This window comes from Eleutherodactylus coqui, chromosome 1, assembly GCF_035609145.1.
Source record: "Eleutherodactylus coqui strain aEleCoq1 chromosome 1, aEleCoq1.hap1, whole genome shotgun sequence".
Lineage (NCBI taxonomy): Eukaryota > Metazoa > Chordata > Amphibia > Anura > Eleutherodactylidae > Eleutherodactylus > Eleutherodactylus coqui.
In genome coordinates, this window is record NC_089837.1 from 298,039,160 (window position 1) to 298,055,801 (window position 16,642).

General features: G+C 44.4%; 1 protein-coding gene across 2 annotated transcripts; it reads left to right on the forward strand.

Annotated features, from left to right (window-relative positions):
* Window positions 1–762: 762 nt before the first annotated feature.
* On the forward strand, window positions 763–4,782 carry MYCL (MYCL proto-oncogene, bHLH transcription factor). 2 transcript variants are annotated; one of them, XM_066574232.1, is made up of 3 exons: window positions 763–825; window positions 1,609–2,075; window positions 3,430–4,782. In XM_066574232.1, the coding sequence occupies exons 2-3, from the start codon at window positions 1,613–1,615 to the stop codon at window positions 3,993–3,995; spliced, it is 1,029 nt and encodes a 342-aa protein (XP_066430329.1). In that variant the 5' UTR covers window positions 763–825; window positions 1,609–1,612; the 3' UTR covers window positions 3,996–4,782. The 2 variants fall into 2 exon arrangements, with proteins under 2 accessions (XP_066430329.1, XP_066430337.1); XM_066574240.1 differs by lacking the exon at window positions 763–825 and adding an exon at window positions 1,081–1,204.
* Window positions 4,783–16,642: the final 11,860 nt, after the last annotated feature.

Consider the following 16,642-nt stretch of genomic DNA (forward strand, 5'->3'; position numbering starts at 1 on the left):
GAACTAGTGCGACGGTGCAATTTGGTCTTGTGAAATGCCGGCCACTGAATAGACCCCCTCGGGGTCTGTTCGGCACTTCTTGGTTCGATCATATAACGGCTCTGGTGTTGGTGCGAAGGGACATTGAAACCATGGGGCAGATTAATGAACTGTCTAAAAGAAATACTGCCTTTGTTGCTAATAGCAACCATTGACAGAGCTGCTTTCATTTTACCACAGCACTACGCGGAACGAAAGCTGCGCTGCAACTGGTTGCTATTGGCAACAAAGAGCACTTTTGTTTTAGACGGTTTCATAGACCATGGGGTCAACAATGGCTCATGTATAGTGCAGCCTCACATACTTCCTGTGTGACCGTGCACAATGAAGCTAAAGACGCCACATTCCCTCATGTGAAAACGGAGAGCCGCACTGTAATAATTCCTGTCATAACTTATGTGAGTGAGACGCCCCCAGCCGGTGACTGGCCGTGTATTACAGCCTCTCACAAGCTTTAAAGTTCACACGTTTCTGCCGGTGTAATAATCTCATTAGCAGGACAAAGCCAGAGCCGCCCTGCCTCCTCCCTGGGACAGTCCATGCAGCACATGTGCGACCGAACGAGCTTTGTTTTCCCCTGCCTAGCAGCCCCACAATGTGCTCAGACTGCAGTCATTTATGCAAATGAGCTCTTCCCACCTCCTCCTCCCTGTGTGAGGAGTCTGCAGCCGGCTTCCCGGGACTCGCCTATAGGGGGCGGGGCGAGCAGAGCTGATATAATGAGCTGTGGGAACAATGAACCCGCTCACATACAGCGTGTCCTGGAGAGCGTCAGGGGACACTGGGGTAAGTGGCTCGCAGGGCTGGTGGCGTGCATGTGCGGCCCGGCCGGATACTTGGCTACTAGTGGGGGACTGCGGCGCTCTGCTGGCAGTTGTTTACTGACTTTTGTTGTGTTTTCTCTTAGAAAGTTCTATTCAGTTTGTTGCAACATCTAAACTTTTTGTTGTCACTTGTCATGTTTAAAGCCCAGCTGCCATGGCCCCACCTCCTGTGATGCTGTACTCGTCCTCGCCTCTAGTCTGGATGGGATCAGCTCATGTGGTTGGATTCATGCATGTGGAACCATGGTGCTTACTTCTCAGCACTAGTATGGTCACATATAACAGACTTGTTACAATACTTTGCTGTATCCGTGGGCCATATTCACACGGCTGATATTCTTGTGAGTTGTGTCCGAGATGGCCAGAACTCGCACAACAAAAATCCATTCATTCGAATGGGTTCATTCACCCAAATGTGTGTTTTTTTGGGGGTTTTTTTTGGTTTTTTTCCCTATTAGCTTAAAAAAAAATCACTGCTTGTCCTATTATGTGATTATCATGCGAATGGGACCTATGATGTGTGGTGGTCCGCTCAGCACACGGATGGGGTGTCCATGTGTAATGCAAGTTGTGCCTAAGAATCTTGGGTGCAACTCTTTAAAGGAGTCGTACAACTGACACCTTTATCCATGTTGCTGTCTAGAATCCTGTTTCCATTTCTACTTGGCGCTATCATTCTCTTCTCGCTATTGGAACATTATGTTGTCAGATCCCTTCCTAACTGTACACTTGTAATCTCTTGTAGGACAATGGATTTGGGGTGTTACAATACACACTACTTCTATGATGTGGACCTTAAGGAGGACTTTTATCGTCACATTGCTCCCAGTGAGGATATATGGAAAAAATTTGAGCTTGTACCCGGTTGCCCTCAGTCTAACGCAGGATGCCTTGGAGAAAGTGGCACAGAATGGGGATCGGAGATAATGGACTTAGGATGGGAGTCTCCAGTGAAATTGTCTGGACTTAGTTCCGTAGTTCTTCTGCGTGACTGTATGTGGAGTGGCTTTTCAACCCGCGAACATCTGGAAAAAGTCATCAGTGAACGTTTCTCATGTGCCCCTTCACGGCCGGCAAGTACTACTAAGCCTGTTCCAGACCCTGAGGTCCTGGACCCCGCGGTCAGCCCCGCTGAGCAGACTGCTATTGTTCCTACACCTGTTCCTGAAAAGATACCGCACTCGTCTGGATCTGAAAGCACGAGTGACTCCGGTAAGAGAATAGCTTGCTGTGGGATTTCATCATAGGTGTTTATGTGCAAAGGTGATTTTAGTACATAAATTCTTGGCATCTAGTTAGGTGCTTTTGACTAACCGGTTACACTTCGAGACAAGTATTCCTTGTGCAATTCATCAACCCTAGTGTAGAGTCTTATCTTGTATGTTGGTCTCTGATTATAGAAAGCACCTGCAATAAAGCAGGTCTGGGGTGGATCCCTGACTTCCGTATAAGTTAACAAGCTGGTACAGGAGTTCTATACACGCCTAGTGCCTGCAGCAGGTGTAGGACATGCGAAGTGGCTTCAATTAACTTTGGGGGTAATGCATAGTCAGCTCGTTAAGTGAAGGATTGTTGGATGGTTCAGGAGTCTTGGCCATCTGAGTTAATATTTGAGCCTAAACTTAAGTTGGCTTATTACCCGAGAACATCAGATAAACTGACAACATAGGAAGCTGAGAGAATAATCTCATAGGTGTTTTTTTTCTAAACTAAAGGAACCATAGACTAATACAATGCTAGATGGTCAGTTATGCCAACTACTCAGGGTCACCATTATGTAAGAACAGGTGCCATCACCTAGTTACTAAAAACTGACCCTAGGTGAGGAATGCCACAGCTTGTTGGTGAAGCGAGCCAGGGGTAATGTTTCGTGCATGAGCATTGTGTAGATGCTGCCCTACACCCAACACCAAGTTACACATTGTGCAAGTGCTTTCAGCTAAACAAGGCAGCCACATGGCTGGACAAAAAGCAACAGCTTGCAGCCGGCAGGGGTTCAGACACCATCTCTAGCCAATAGAGGGAGACAAGCATTTGAATTGAGGGCATTAGACCAATTAGAGTTCAGACATGTGACTGGGATTTATTAATGGGGAATTGAGCCTATTCACATAATTCCATTCTTTGTGGTGTCTTTTGTATTGAGTGTGCAGACTCCCTTCCCCCATGCCTCGCCCATTAGAACAGCCTCCTGCCCATGCTGCGAGACTTAACACTCCCATTCATTTGTTCATTGCTGTGCTGTCCAACCTTTTGTTTGGTTGTGATTTATCCATATACATTGGTAGTGCCGTATGCTGCCTTTAAATACATGAATAAGCCTGAGACTGCTAATCAGCAAATCCTTGTGTAATAAATGTTGCCATTTGGGTTTGATTTCACTTTAATGTTTGATACTGAAGAATGCTAATATACAAAGTTGCAATTATGACTAATAATGCACTATTTTAAGAGATCATGTCAATTTTGTAAGCACTGACTATCCTAATATTTGAATTTATGAACAATAATTTGGGCTATATATATATAATTTATAATTTTTTTTTTTTTTTTTTTTCCTTAACAGAAGAGGATGATGAAATTGATGTGGTGACTGTGGGGAAAAGGAAGTCTTATCATGGTCGTCAGCCAGTGACCATAACGGTGAGAGCCGACCCATCGGACACTGCAACAAAACTCTTCCACATATCTATCCACCAGCAGCAACATAACTATGCTGCACGCCTGCCCCCTGAGCCCAGTACTACCTCTCCGCAGGACTGTCCGTCTCCCACTGCAGAAGAGCCTGGAGAAGTCAGTTGTCCTTCAGTACAGCCCTGCAGCCCCTCTGCACCCGACTCCCCTACTGCTTCAGGAGGCTCAGACAGTGAAGATCTGGCCAAAAGGAAGAATCACAACTACATGGAGCGCAAAAGGAGGAATGACTTGCGATCGCGGTTCTTGGCACTTAGAGAAGAAGTGCCTGGGCTGGCCCATGCTTCCAAAACCCCCAAAGTAGTGGTTCTGAGCAAAGCTACAGAGTATTTGCAAAGTTTGGTTAGTGCTGAACAGCAGCTTGTAGCAGAGAAATTAAAACTTCGTACTCGCCACCAGCAGCTCATGAGGAGGATCTCCCAGTTGAAGAGCCGTTAAGAGGGACACTTGGCAGGATACTGCCTGGCATATTTGCACATTTGTGAAGCTATGTCTTGGGATTGCACAACTGAGACTTTCACTTCTGGGTTAGTGCTCCATAATGCACTACTGGAGAAGAGACTGGTGGTATCGGGTGAATCTATGTGGTTCCTCAGGTTCTACACCTGAATTCTATCCTCTTTCCACAAAGAATTTGGACTTTCTACATAGACTATTTTTCTTCATCTTTAAGGGACCTCAGGGGTACAACTGTAGCTCTTCTACAGGCTAACCCTTCATGCATGTCCGGTCACCTCGCAGGGGACTAACTCTATCTTGCCCAGTTAAAGTCCATTAAATCACCTTTTGTATTTGTTCTGTAATGCACTTTATGCACCTACTATTGCCAGATTATGGTCTACACATCTTCCTGCTCGCTTCTAGTTCAAATAAGTTTTCCGTAGTTGAATTTATGCTGCAGGATACCATGTAGTTGGTGTTCTTTGGCAAAAATTACAATGTGGTACCAGTCATAGTATGATATGACTGATCTTCTGCAGGGAAAATATAAGTAGACTTTGAGGACTGCCATATCATTGTGGAGGGTACATTTTGGGACTGTCTGGTGTGAACCACTCTATACCTCACTCTTGTCACTTTACACTCGTTTGTCTGTGACTTTTGTTTTGTACTTTTCTTTGAACTTGCTGCTGCCTGCTGAATTTTGTACTGAATGAGATTTATACTGTATTTTTGTACATCTTTTGCATAACTGATTTCTAAAATAAAACGTGGCAACCGAGGACAGGTGAATATTATGTTCATATGTAATGTTTTAAATGGTCAATTCTTTCCATTTCTACTGCTGCATAGGGCAGGGGGAAGCTTCAATCTTTACCTGTCAGTAAGGGTACATTCACATAGGGGGGGGGGGGGGCGGAGGGGGGATTAAGACTGGTATTTCAAATGCTGGGCTTAATAGGCTCCCTGACAGAGCATGATGCACCCTAATGCATGAAAAGGCGCATGCCTCTTCATGCATTAGATGCATTTCAGCCTGTGACTACTCAGAAATGCATGACCACTAGCATCTGGAGTAGATTTCTGGTATAATGGATGTTAATTTCTGGCATAAATTATGCATAAATGTGGTGGTATAGGGCGGTCTAAAAAAACACAAGTTTTGTGGAGCAGTGTAGAGGACAAAACTGCAAAATGTTTGCACAACCTAGCATTGTGCAAAAAATGTTGTTATGCCTAGTTCTTGATGTAACACTCTGGAAAAGACGTATAAACCATGTCCAGGGTTTTACCACAACCTCTTAAAACTATGTGCCAGATGTAGCCATGGAGCGAACATAGACTTTTTACTAAAACTGAGATCAAAGCTACAAATCTATGATCTCTATTTCAGCCGTTTTTTGGCACTTGTGCAGAACACAAGAGGGTATGCGGTTTGTGTAGCAGAAGTGCCAAAAGCAGACCAAACATTGCAGTTTAGGCTTCAGTTTTGGAAATAACCTATTATTTTGTCCAGTAGCAGTTTGGCAATCCAGACAGAACCCTGGGATGTAGTGTAAAACACTGAATGGGACCCTTCACTGACCTCTTTAAGGGTACATTCACACATAGCGGAAATGCAGTGCATTTTCCACTACATGGAAATTCTGCAGATTTTCTCATCACCTGACTGGTGGCACTTGGTAGCAGTTGCTGGGTGAGGGATGTGCCCTGTAGTGGGCACTCAGTATTCCAAGATGAGAGGTGCAACATTGCAGGAATCTGCTGCAGATCCACAGCTAAAACAGTCATAATCCGGACCAATGGTGGTTTTTGAAAGTTTTTGATGTGGATTTTGCCATGGAAAATCTGCAGCATTTCTGTTACGTGTGAACATACCCTTCTATGTAGTTCATGTGTTTTCTAGTTGCAAATTATTAAAGGTCAAAGAGCAAGGGTGCTATAAAATGAGCCTGGCAATTATTGGAAAAGCAAGAGTGCTAGAAGCAGCTGCCATTTCTCATATAATGGCAGCCTTAGGCTATGTCCATACAGAGCAAACTTGTAGCAGTAAAGTGGATGGGACTTTCAAAATCTGAATTTAAATTTAAATCGGCAGCATGTCAATTATAGCATACTGGAATCCAGTCTACTTGAAGGTGGTGAATTCTGCACCAGTTTTTGATGTGTATTTTATGCTGCAGTCATTCTGCAGCAAATCCATCCTGTCTGGACATAGCCTTAGTGTGCTCTCACATGGGCAGAATTCCAGAGGACGCAGCGCAGTTGTGGATTGTGTTTAACGGCGGAATGCGTTTTCTGTAGAGATGAGCGAGTATACTCGCTAAGGCACATTACTCGAGCGAGTAGTGCCTTAGCCGAGTATCTCCCTGCTCGTCTCAAGATTCGGGGGGAGAGTGGGGAGGAACGGAGGGGAGATCTCTCACCCCCGCTCCCCGCCGCAACTCACCGGTCACCCACGCCGGCCCCCGAATCTTTAGAGACGAGCGGGGAGATATTCGGCTAAGGCACTTACTCACTCGAGTAATGTGCCTTAGCGAGTATACGCGCTCATCTCTAGTTTTCTGGAACATTCTCAGACTCTTGCGGTTTTTTTTTGTTTTTTTTAACTTAGACTTCAATTGTGGAATTGCATCTTCTGTATGTTAGAAATCTGCAACAATTCTGCAAGATGTCCTTTAATTCTGCAGCAGAAGGCTTTTCCACAGTGGATTTTAGTCTTGCGGTTTTGAAGTACAGACTTGCAGATTTTAACAGATGTGGGATTGAAACCCCATAGGGATAACACTGATGCAGAAATGTCCAAGGGGACTAATTGTACTGTGTAAAGGCACCCTTAAAGGGTGCTGTAGCCACACTTTTCAAACAAATGAAAACTACTGTTGTGAATCTGGTCTAACAAGCTATTGTGTTTCAGTATTGAATTGATACTTTGATACAATCTGGTCTTTAATATACAAAATTGGTTCTTTGTATGGCTTATTAAATATTCATGCATTTGTGGATATTCCATCCATTCAAGCACTGTACAATGAAGGCTAATGGGATTTTATCTGGTGACAGAAGGCTCATATGCCATTATACAAATCACAAGCTGCTGTATGTTTGAACCTGAAAATGACCTAATGACCATTTCTATGTTTGTCAAAGATGCAGAGTACAAACACTAATAAAACCTTTTCAAATGCTTTCTTATGGCTACTTTAGTTTTTGATGGGTCACATTATTTTGATTCAGCTTCTTGTGACAGAAGGGCAAGGCCAACTTCACACGGGTGAGCATAATATGGGGCCTTTAATTCTGCCCCCATTTTGTGCTCGCCATCCATGTGAAATCCTAGCGGGTGCGAGGCGGTTTTATGTGCAAACCGCCTTGCATCACTTCGGGGATGCAGGGAACGGTCGCTGCAGCAGAGTTTCTCCCATTGTTTTCAATGGGAGACATTGCATGCACTTTGCACATGGTGCGATGCTGCCGACCACCCCATTGAAAACAAAGGGTGGGGCGATGAGAGAGTACAAACAAGATAAAGCAAGCTGCGATTTTATTTCCCGCATAGCATTGCTCAATGAGCGCCATGTACTAAAAAGTGAAAGCACCAAGTGTTCAGCTATGTGACCTGGCAATCACATGACTTGTGGGTGTTCCCTGGCACAGCAGAGCTGCAGGGTCCTAGCAAACCTTGATCAACTCTATTAGTGACTGATGTCACTACAGGGGGATGGATGCCCCAGCAACAGTGGAAAAAATTTAAATAAAGTGAGTGACTCTCAGAGATCTCATATAATGTAAAAAAAAAAAATGTTAAAGTTACATAAACTTAAGCATATTTCAAATATACTATATGAAATAATAGCGGTGACCTATCGTGCATACGTGCTAAAGCAGAGGGCCGAGGATTCAGCATTGCCTGCTAGGCAATGTATGCTTCGTCATGGGAAGAAGAGTATCCGGACGGCTTGAGCTGAGGTGACCTGGGGGACTGAAGGAGCCAGGAGATTATCGGTGAGGTGGAAATCTGGTAAGGAGACTGCCTGGGGAGGAATTGTGTAAGGCTGCTACGGGTGTGAATCCGCCAGCAGATCACGCTGTGTGAAGCTATGGAAAGCACAGCTGCGGCATCCACAAGCAGAGAATTATTGTGATTCTCCACTTGCGGGATCTCAATTGCAGCATGCCATGATTCTCCACGGTTAGCCTATCTCAGCACTCCCCCATCGTCCCCCATGGTGGAATATTGCTGGTAATCTGCAACGGCCGTAGACAGGAGGGGGCTTTAGTATTGATTTTAATTTTTTTTTATGGCAAAACCACTTTAAGTTGTTAATAAACATTCTGCTTGAATTGGCGGCTGGAGTTTTATCCCGATGTCTCAGTAGTACACATGTAGTCCCGTGCAATGTTGTCCACAGAAAAGCATTTGGGAAAGTTATGGGAAGCAGAATTATTCTGGCTATAGATGGGAGGCCCCTTTTTAGATTTGTCACTAATGCAACTGTCTTTCTAATCATTTGTGCTATACTGGTCATTTGAAAAGGAATTCATTGAAAACCCATTTCCAGATTTGTTATACCTATTCCTACCAGAAAAAAACATTCCTAAAATGAGTTGGTTATATGACATGAGAACTCATTTTCTTGCATCTTGCACACGTTCCTTGTTCATGTGGCTGGCTAGCATAGACCTGATGATTCAGTGATTACTTTTCCTATAGCATCTGAACAGTGTTCTTCCTAGGTCTTAATTCTGGACTGAGTGACCAATATGCTAACCATCCACAGATCAAAGCTAGCTGAGCGGGTGCAGTGTGTTCTAGATCTGGTTATAATGATGCATTTTCTTGTTAAAAGCATTAAAGGGGTTGTCCAATTTTAGTTTTTTTAATAAACCTAGATCCAAATCTGTGAAAACAATAAATAGCGGTACCTTCAACCCTGTGATCCAGTGGTGCAGCCCCAGTTTCCCTAGTCTGTTTTTGACACTGTCAGGCCGCTGCAGTAGTCAGGCGCCATCTCAGATGCTGAGAGCGATGATGCCGAAACTCCTATTTTTAACAGATTTGGATTGAGTTTTAAAAACAAATGGCACTCGGGCAACACCTTATTAATAACTATGGAAAGTTTCAGTAAAATCCTTCAAATGCAAATTGTCTGGTCACTTTCTTGAGCCTTATGTACATTGGGAGCCCAATATCCAGGAGGCTATATGTAGGCATGTACTATATGGTGGTATATTGTAGATGGAGCATGGTTTCTAAAGCAGTCTACTGCTGCAATGCTACAACTTATTTTTTTCTTACACTGATGGAGTACTGAGTCTTAAAAATTCTTCACTACAAAATGACATCTAGCTGATGCAAGTTACTACAATTGAAAAGATGTCAAAATGACCTATCATCTTATGGTTAAGATTTCACATCTTTGGGGCAGTTGTACTGGCTGTTCATGTGTCATATTAGAAGCTGTGACTCAAAGGTTGCCAGCCTTATAAGTGCCATGCTCTCTGAGCCTCTGGTATGGAATAAAGGGATAGAAACAAGTTTGCCAACTTTTCTTCCCTTCCCTATTTTTATTCTAGACTAATATACACACAGGGCGGACAAAAATATGGAAACGGGCGTATGAAAGGCATGCCTTAAATTACATAGGATTATAAATTTATATTTCAATAAGACATGTAGAGACCAATTTTAAGTGGAAGTAATATGATGTAGATGCAGCCAGGCAGAAGTAAACATCTGCCTGAGCAACAGGGTTTCATTGGTTAGGGGTTTAAGGCATTCGGCTGCTGTTACCAGCTGGCTGCTAAAACCACCCAGAGCAGGGCAAAAGGTGAAGTATACACAAATTTGGTGGGAAAGCTTTCAGCCAAACAGGGGTCAAAAGGGCAACTTGGTGATAATTCTTAAAATCCCATGCATTTCATATAGTGTTTCCATAGTTTTGTCCACCCTCAGTATGTGTATATTTAAGAATTTGCCCATATCTTTGGAGCATTTCCTATTGGTTATAGCCCAATGTGGAATGCCGTGTTATTGAAACCACAATGCATGGCATTCCACATTGCAGTTATAGGAGCTCCCAGAATGCAGCAACAACAATGAATCTATTTGCATGAGATTTCTATTGCAGTTGTTGTGAATGTACCTGGTTTACCATAACCATTTCCTTTTATTGCTATTTTTATTTTGACTGCACAATCAGTGTTGTACAATATTACAGACAAAAGTGGTGGTTGACTTTTCCCCAAGGATGATAAAAGCAGAACACTAGCAAATACAGGGTATCTCAAAAGGCATTGAATGATTGTCATCTCAAGCATAATGTGTTGAGATCGTCTTTATTAGGTGAACGAAGAACGTGTCATTGCATTCGTTTTCAATCAACGCTACCCAACCAGACCTCCCATTACCCAAAGTGCGGTGGACAAACCTCTTGCCAAATTCTGAGAAACAGGCTCAGTTGACAATAAGCCGAAAGATGCATGCCCAAAAACCGCTATGGATGTAGCAACATCGATAATGTTCTGACTTCATGCAGCAAGAGCCAACAACTTGTCATCTGTCTCAAGAATGTGGGGTTAGCCATGCATCCATACAGCAAATTTTGTCTATGTGTAGATGGCATCCTTACAGAGGATGACCCAGACCATTGGATAGAATTTGCAGAATATGTGACACAGCAACTGCAGATAGAATCTAGTTTTACCCATCAGGTGCTGTTTAGTGATTAGGCAGATTTATGAAGAAGTTTGGCTACTGCAGTGTGGGTAATGGGAGGTCTGTTTGGGTGGTATTGATTGAAATCTGCTGTGATGGCACGTGCGGTATTGACCTGACATAAGGACGATCTCAACATGTTTTGCTAGAGATAAGGCCAGTACTGTTGTATCTTGTCTCCTCCAGAAGAATGGGTGGAGACAAGCTGCACGCCCACAACTTGATTGGCTGGGCCAGAGAATTATGCCTTTGTCATAATTCCACTGGCGACCACCTTCCCTTCCAGCTTTGGTGGTGTAACTTCCTCCACCGCCGCCTCCTCATCCATTGCATTCCCCCGCTCTCAATATCCCTGGCCGGCAACACCTCAAGCCGGCACCACTGTGGGCTCGTAGGGCCGCAGTGATACTTCCCATGGCCACCTTCCCTGCCGGTGTCGGCACTATAATTCTCCAACCCCCCACTCCGCTGCATTCTCCCGCTGTCACTGCCCCTGGTGCTCTGCCTTCTCTTGTCCCTCCGGTGAAGTCGGTCACCCACTGTCGGTCTCCTCGCCGGCGTCGCATAATGCTTTCAATATGTGATGGTACCGAGGAGACTGACAGCGCAAAAGCTGGAAAGAGGACGTGAGAGCAGCGGAGTGTCACTGCCTGCCGGCGCTCTGCCTTCTTCTCCCTTACCTACTCCGGCGCATTCTAGTAAAGAAGCCGGTAAGGGCACAAGGGAGAGCGGCCGTGGGGTCAGTGGCACGAGGCAGGAGGGGACATAATGGAAACCCATTCCCTGGCCCAGCCAATCAAGTTGTGGGCATTGCTTGATGGTAGACTGGAGATGCTGTTTGTTATTTTATGTTCTGGGTATGTGGGAATTTAGGTTAGGTGCTATTATCCTGAATCTTAGGCTATTAGGTTATTATACCACCCCCTTACACCACTTATTTATTTTTAGTGATTTTTCTATAAAGGCTTAGGTAGTTTGCCTTAGTGCCTTAGCCGATATACGTCAGTGGTTCTTGATGAAGGCATGATGATATGACTGAAACGCGTTGAACCTGTACCGTGACAATCCTAATGTCCATCCATTGTGAAAATAGGGTTAAAAAATCATCTTGAATTTAGAATTGATATTTTTAGGGAACGTTTTTGTCTATTGGAATCATTCGTTTAATATCCCTCTATGTCATTAGCCTTTGGCAAGGGATGGTTTCTTTACTAACGTTTGATGACTCCTATTGTAAGCACCTACTCCGCAGTAGTGTTTGTATGTTTGTGTTTAGGCCTAGGGCTGTTTTTTTTTTAACCAATTTCAATAAAGGGTATATTTTAGGAAGGAAGTATCCATCCAGTGAAGTACTTCTAGATTATCTTGGAATTTTCTGCTACAGTGAATGCCATTGAAAAAATTAGAGTTAAATGGAAGATGATGATGTTTAAAAGGGCTGCCACGTTGGTGACATCGCCAACAAGTTTGCCCCTTCCCCCTGCAGTATGCATGCAAAATTGGATTACTATCTGGCAAAGAATGTTTATTTTATATGGGTGTTTCCAGGCTTTTGAAGCACCTTGTATATTGTAAATCTTGAGTAGTGTATAAACACAAGATACAGATGAAATGCTTACATTTATAAAAGCCAATTTCTGCAGGTTGGGATCTGAACGTGTGCAATGCAATCATACATGATCTAATAAATCGTCCATGCTGCAGCAACTCTGCAAATCGAACTGCCTGTATTTTTTCCCTCTTAAAATGGGATTTTTAGATACGGGAATGTTTACATAAACTGGGACTTTGCAGATTTGCTTATATCTGCTCGTTGCTACATCAAAGTGTTAATCACAGTTACATAAAAATGGAGGCTGCAGCAACATCACAGTGAGAAACCCTAAGGATGCTGGCCATTTAATGTGCAGACTTTTGTGTGCGCTGAATGGTTTGTCTCCTTTGTCTTTGTTCTGCACTGTCTGCTTTCAGCATCAGACACAATCTGCTTACACACCCAGTGTAATTCCAATAGCAACCTATCATGTCATTTTCTTTATAAATGCAGTCCTCTTCCTTGTTCCTATGGAAACTGTTGCTGTGGCTTGTCAGAATTGCCCACGGTTGCTATTGGGCAACCACTGATTCTGTTTCTATGGAATCCTCATTATCATGTTGTTGCTATAGGACCACGTGCTGCTGGTACAGAACTAGTCGCCAATCTACCACAAGCTCAGTATCCATCTGTGTGGGTGAATTAGTGGTTATCCCAGTATGTTCATGTGAAGGGATTTGGTAAGAGCAAATAGATTTGCTACATAAAGCCTGAGAAAAATAATATAAGTAGTTTAATGTTTCAGCATGTTTTTCTATGACTGTTTGTCCTTGCATATAGTATATCCATATACAGAGCATGGATTAAAGGGCTTCTCCATGGAAATACTACTGATGACCTATCATCAGGGTAGGTCATCAATAGTTGATCGTCTGGGGTCTGTCACTCGGGACCCCAACTGATCAGCTGTCCGGGCGCAAGCTGTCAGCACCGCAATAAAACAGAGGTGGGAGTGGAAGTCTCCGCGCCGACCTCTCATGTAGTGGCCAGCGCTTGTAACTGCAGGCACGGCTCTCATTTAAATCAATGGGAGCCGTGCCTGCAGTTACAAGCGCTGGCCACTACAAGTGAGATCAGTGCTGAGACTTTAGCTCCAAATACACAGAGGTCGGAGTGGAAGCTTCCGTGCCAACCTCCGTATAGTGGCCGGCGCTTGTAACTGCAGGCACAGCTCTCATTGATTGCAGGGACGAAGATTTAATGCGGACCTGAATTAACCCTTTGCAATCCAATTTTGGATTCAGGGTTTCCTAGGGGCTCTCTCTTTCTGCCATTGTACAGTGGCGCCATCTGCTGGCTAGAGCCCGTACTGCGGTATGGGACATGCTGGAGAGGCCCCTGACAACAGAGTGGCCAGTAATGTACAGTAAGAATACCCTGCCGGATGTCTTCTGACATCGGAGGCGTACAGCCTTCAATCAGAATGTCTTCAGACGTCAGACAGTGGATTGGAAAGGGTTAAGTGTACAATGGGCACACATTTACTCACAACGATTATCGCTCAAAATATGGCTTTTGAGTGATAATTGTTGCGTGTAAAAGAGCCTTAAGTCTCCATATATAGAGAACCCTAAAGCCATACAACCACTGCATGCAGTTGCAGGCAGTCAGAATGTAAATAAAATATAATTGACTGAGGGGAAGCATGTATACTGCCATTTAACTTATTTCTGGTACTTAGACTACCATTCTTCTAATCGCTGGGGATCCCAGTGGTCAACCCCCAGCTGATCATGCATTTATCACCTAACCTGCGGATTATTGGGAACACCACAGTGGCATAGCTAGTGGCTCATGGGCCCTGGTGCAAAAGTTCAATTCGGGCCCCACCAGCATTATTCTTCATGGTTGTTGGCTGTGGTGCATTGCTGCATCTCTGAGGTAGTGCATCAATGCAAAACTAGCAACCAGAAACTGTCCTGTTTTAAAAAAAAAAATAGGGATACAAGCCTTAAAATACATGCATTTCTTCACCCCCCCCCCCTCCTAAAAAATTGTTAGGCTCCCCTCTGTGCCCCCACAAACTGTTAGTAGCAGCTCCCCCCATGCTACAACTGCGGTGAACCCAGCAGCAGCACAAACATCTTCACTGATACTCTTCCCTGAGCAGTGCCAGCCCGCCTCCTCTCCCAATTCCTCAGAGTGTCTGCGAGCCAGAGGGAAACAGAAATGGTATAGCAGCCAAGCTGTCATTGCTTAAGCAGGAGCGTTGTGAAAGACGTTTGTGCTGTTGCTGAGCTGGCCATATCAGTACAAAAATCCATGTAATTTCCACGTAAAAAATTGCATTGGTGCGAATACGCAGCAAAGTTTGCCCTTTCTATTCAAAAGGTGAAATCCGCTGCAGATCCACACTAAATTGGCATCAATATCCGCATCTTATTAATAGTTTGGCCAATTTCACATTTGATCTTATTTTGCAATTTTTCTTTCGCCTTTTTGCAGTGGATAAACTATAATACGCAGCTGCTGCATTAATAATCTCATATATTAAAATTGGTAATTTGTTTTGAAAAATTACATTGTACTTAATGAAATGCAGATGCAGAAAACAAATACAGAGCATTGTTCACAAAATTACCAGAACAGCCGTGTTTTCAACAAATGTGAAATCTTATATTGTCGACTTTGAGAATGTAGAACTGCATCAGATGGCTAATAAAAGAGTCAAGGGGAAAAAAAAAAGATACAAAAAATACACTATGTTGACAAAAGTATTGAAACACCCATAGAAGGTGATGACATTTGAGTTTATTCACATTTTTCAATATGGTGTTGGGCTGGCTTTAGCTTCAATGACTGCAGTAACCCCTCTAAGGTGCTCATTCACCAAATTCTGATAGATGTGTGAAGGAATATGCTTCCATTCCTCAAGGAGAGCTTCACATAGTGATGTGGGGCATGATGGGTGTACATTAATACAGAGCTCTAGTTCGTCTCAAAGACGCTCGATGGGACTGAGATCCGGACTTTTGGCCGGCCAATGAAGTTTTCAAATCTTCTGTTCCTCAAACCAAGCCTCAACACTGCGTGCTGGATGACATGGCGCTCGGTCATGTTGGTAGAGGCAAAGAGGTGTACCAATATACTGCCACATTATCCAGAATGACTTTGTACCCATTGGCGTTGAGGGTGGACTTCACCATAAGAATGGCCCTAGTCCTTCCCAGCAGCAACAACCTCATCATGACAAAACCTCCTCCAAACTTCACTGTTGGGACAATGCAGTAATGTAGAAACCACTTTACAGGCAACCGCCACATAGCCATTCCACTCTTGCTTCCACTTATTTACAGTCTAAGAACGACGCTCCAAGCCCCATCGCAGGCGCCTCTGGGCATTCACTGCTGTGATGTTGGGCTTGTGTGCAGCCGCTCGCCCATGGTAACTCTGCATGCAGTTCCCTGTGACTGGTTCTGGGGCTAATGGATGTTCTAATGTCCTGTGAGACCGTCTGATGAGTGTTTAGCTGTACGATTGTATGATCCTTCACAGCTCATACAAGGGTTCGTTGTCCACGTTCTGACAGTTTACGAGGCCCCCCAGAACATGGATGCACCGCACACGCCAGATGGTTTCCATTTCTGAATAACATTGCCAACAGTGGACTCTAGAAGGTCTAAAAGCATTGCAATGTCCTATACTGATTGGTTGCCCAGGTGACGTACCACCATCAGACCCCATAGGAAGTTTGCCAACTCCACACCTCGTGGCAACCTGTTGGTCTCTGTGCTGGGATAAACCTGTGTGATACCCTCCTTTATATCTACTGCTCACCCATCCAATCGGCACATAACCTTCACCTGACAGTGCAGGACTGTTGAGGACCCCAATAATTGTACATATCCCCTTCACCTGACAGCGCAGGACTGCTGGGGGGCCAATACTTGTGCATATCCCCTTCACTTGACGGCACAGGACTACTGCAGGGGTCCAATACTTGTACATATCCCCTTCACCTGACAGCGCAGGACTGCTGGGGGGCCAATACTTGTACACATCCCCTTCACCTGACAGCGCAGGACTGCTGGTGGCCCAATACGTGTACATATCCCCTTCACCTGACAGCGCAGGACTGCTGGTGGCCCAATACTTGTACATATCCCCTTTACCTGACAGCGCAGGACTGCTGGGGGGCCCAATATGTGTACATATCCCCTTCACCTGACAGCGCAGGACTGCTGGGGGGCCAATACTTGTGTCAACATGGTGTAAATAAAAAAGATGAATCAGGCAGTGTAGTACAGCTTAGGCCACTCTCACACACCGCTTATTAATGCAATTAATGTGGCGTCCCGAGTGCCACGCTAACCGCGGTACAAAGCTCCCATT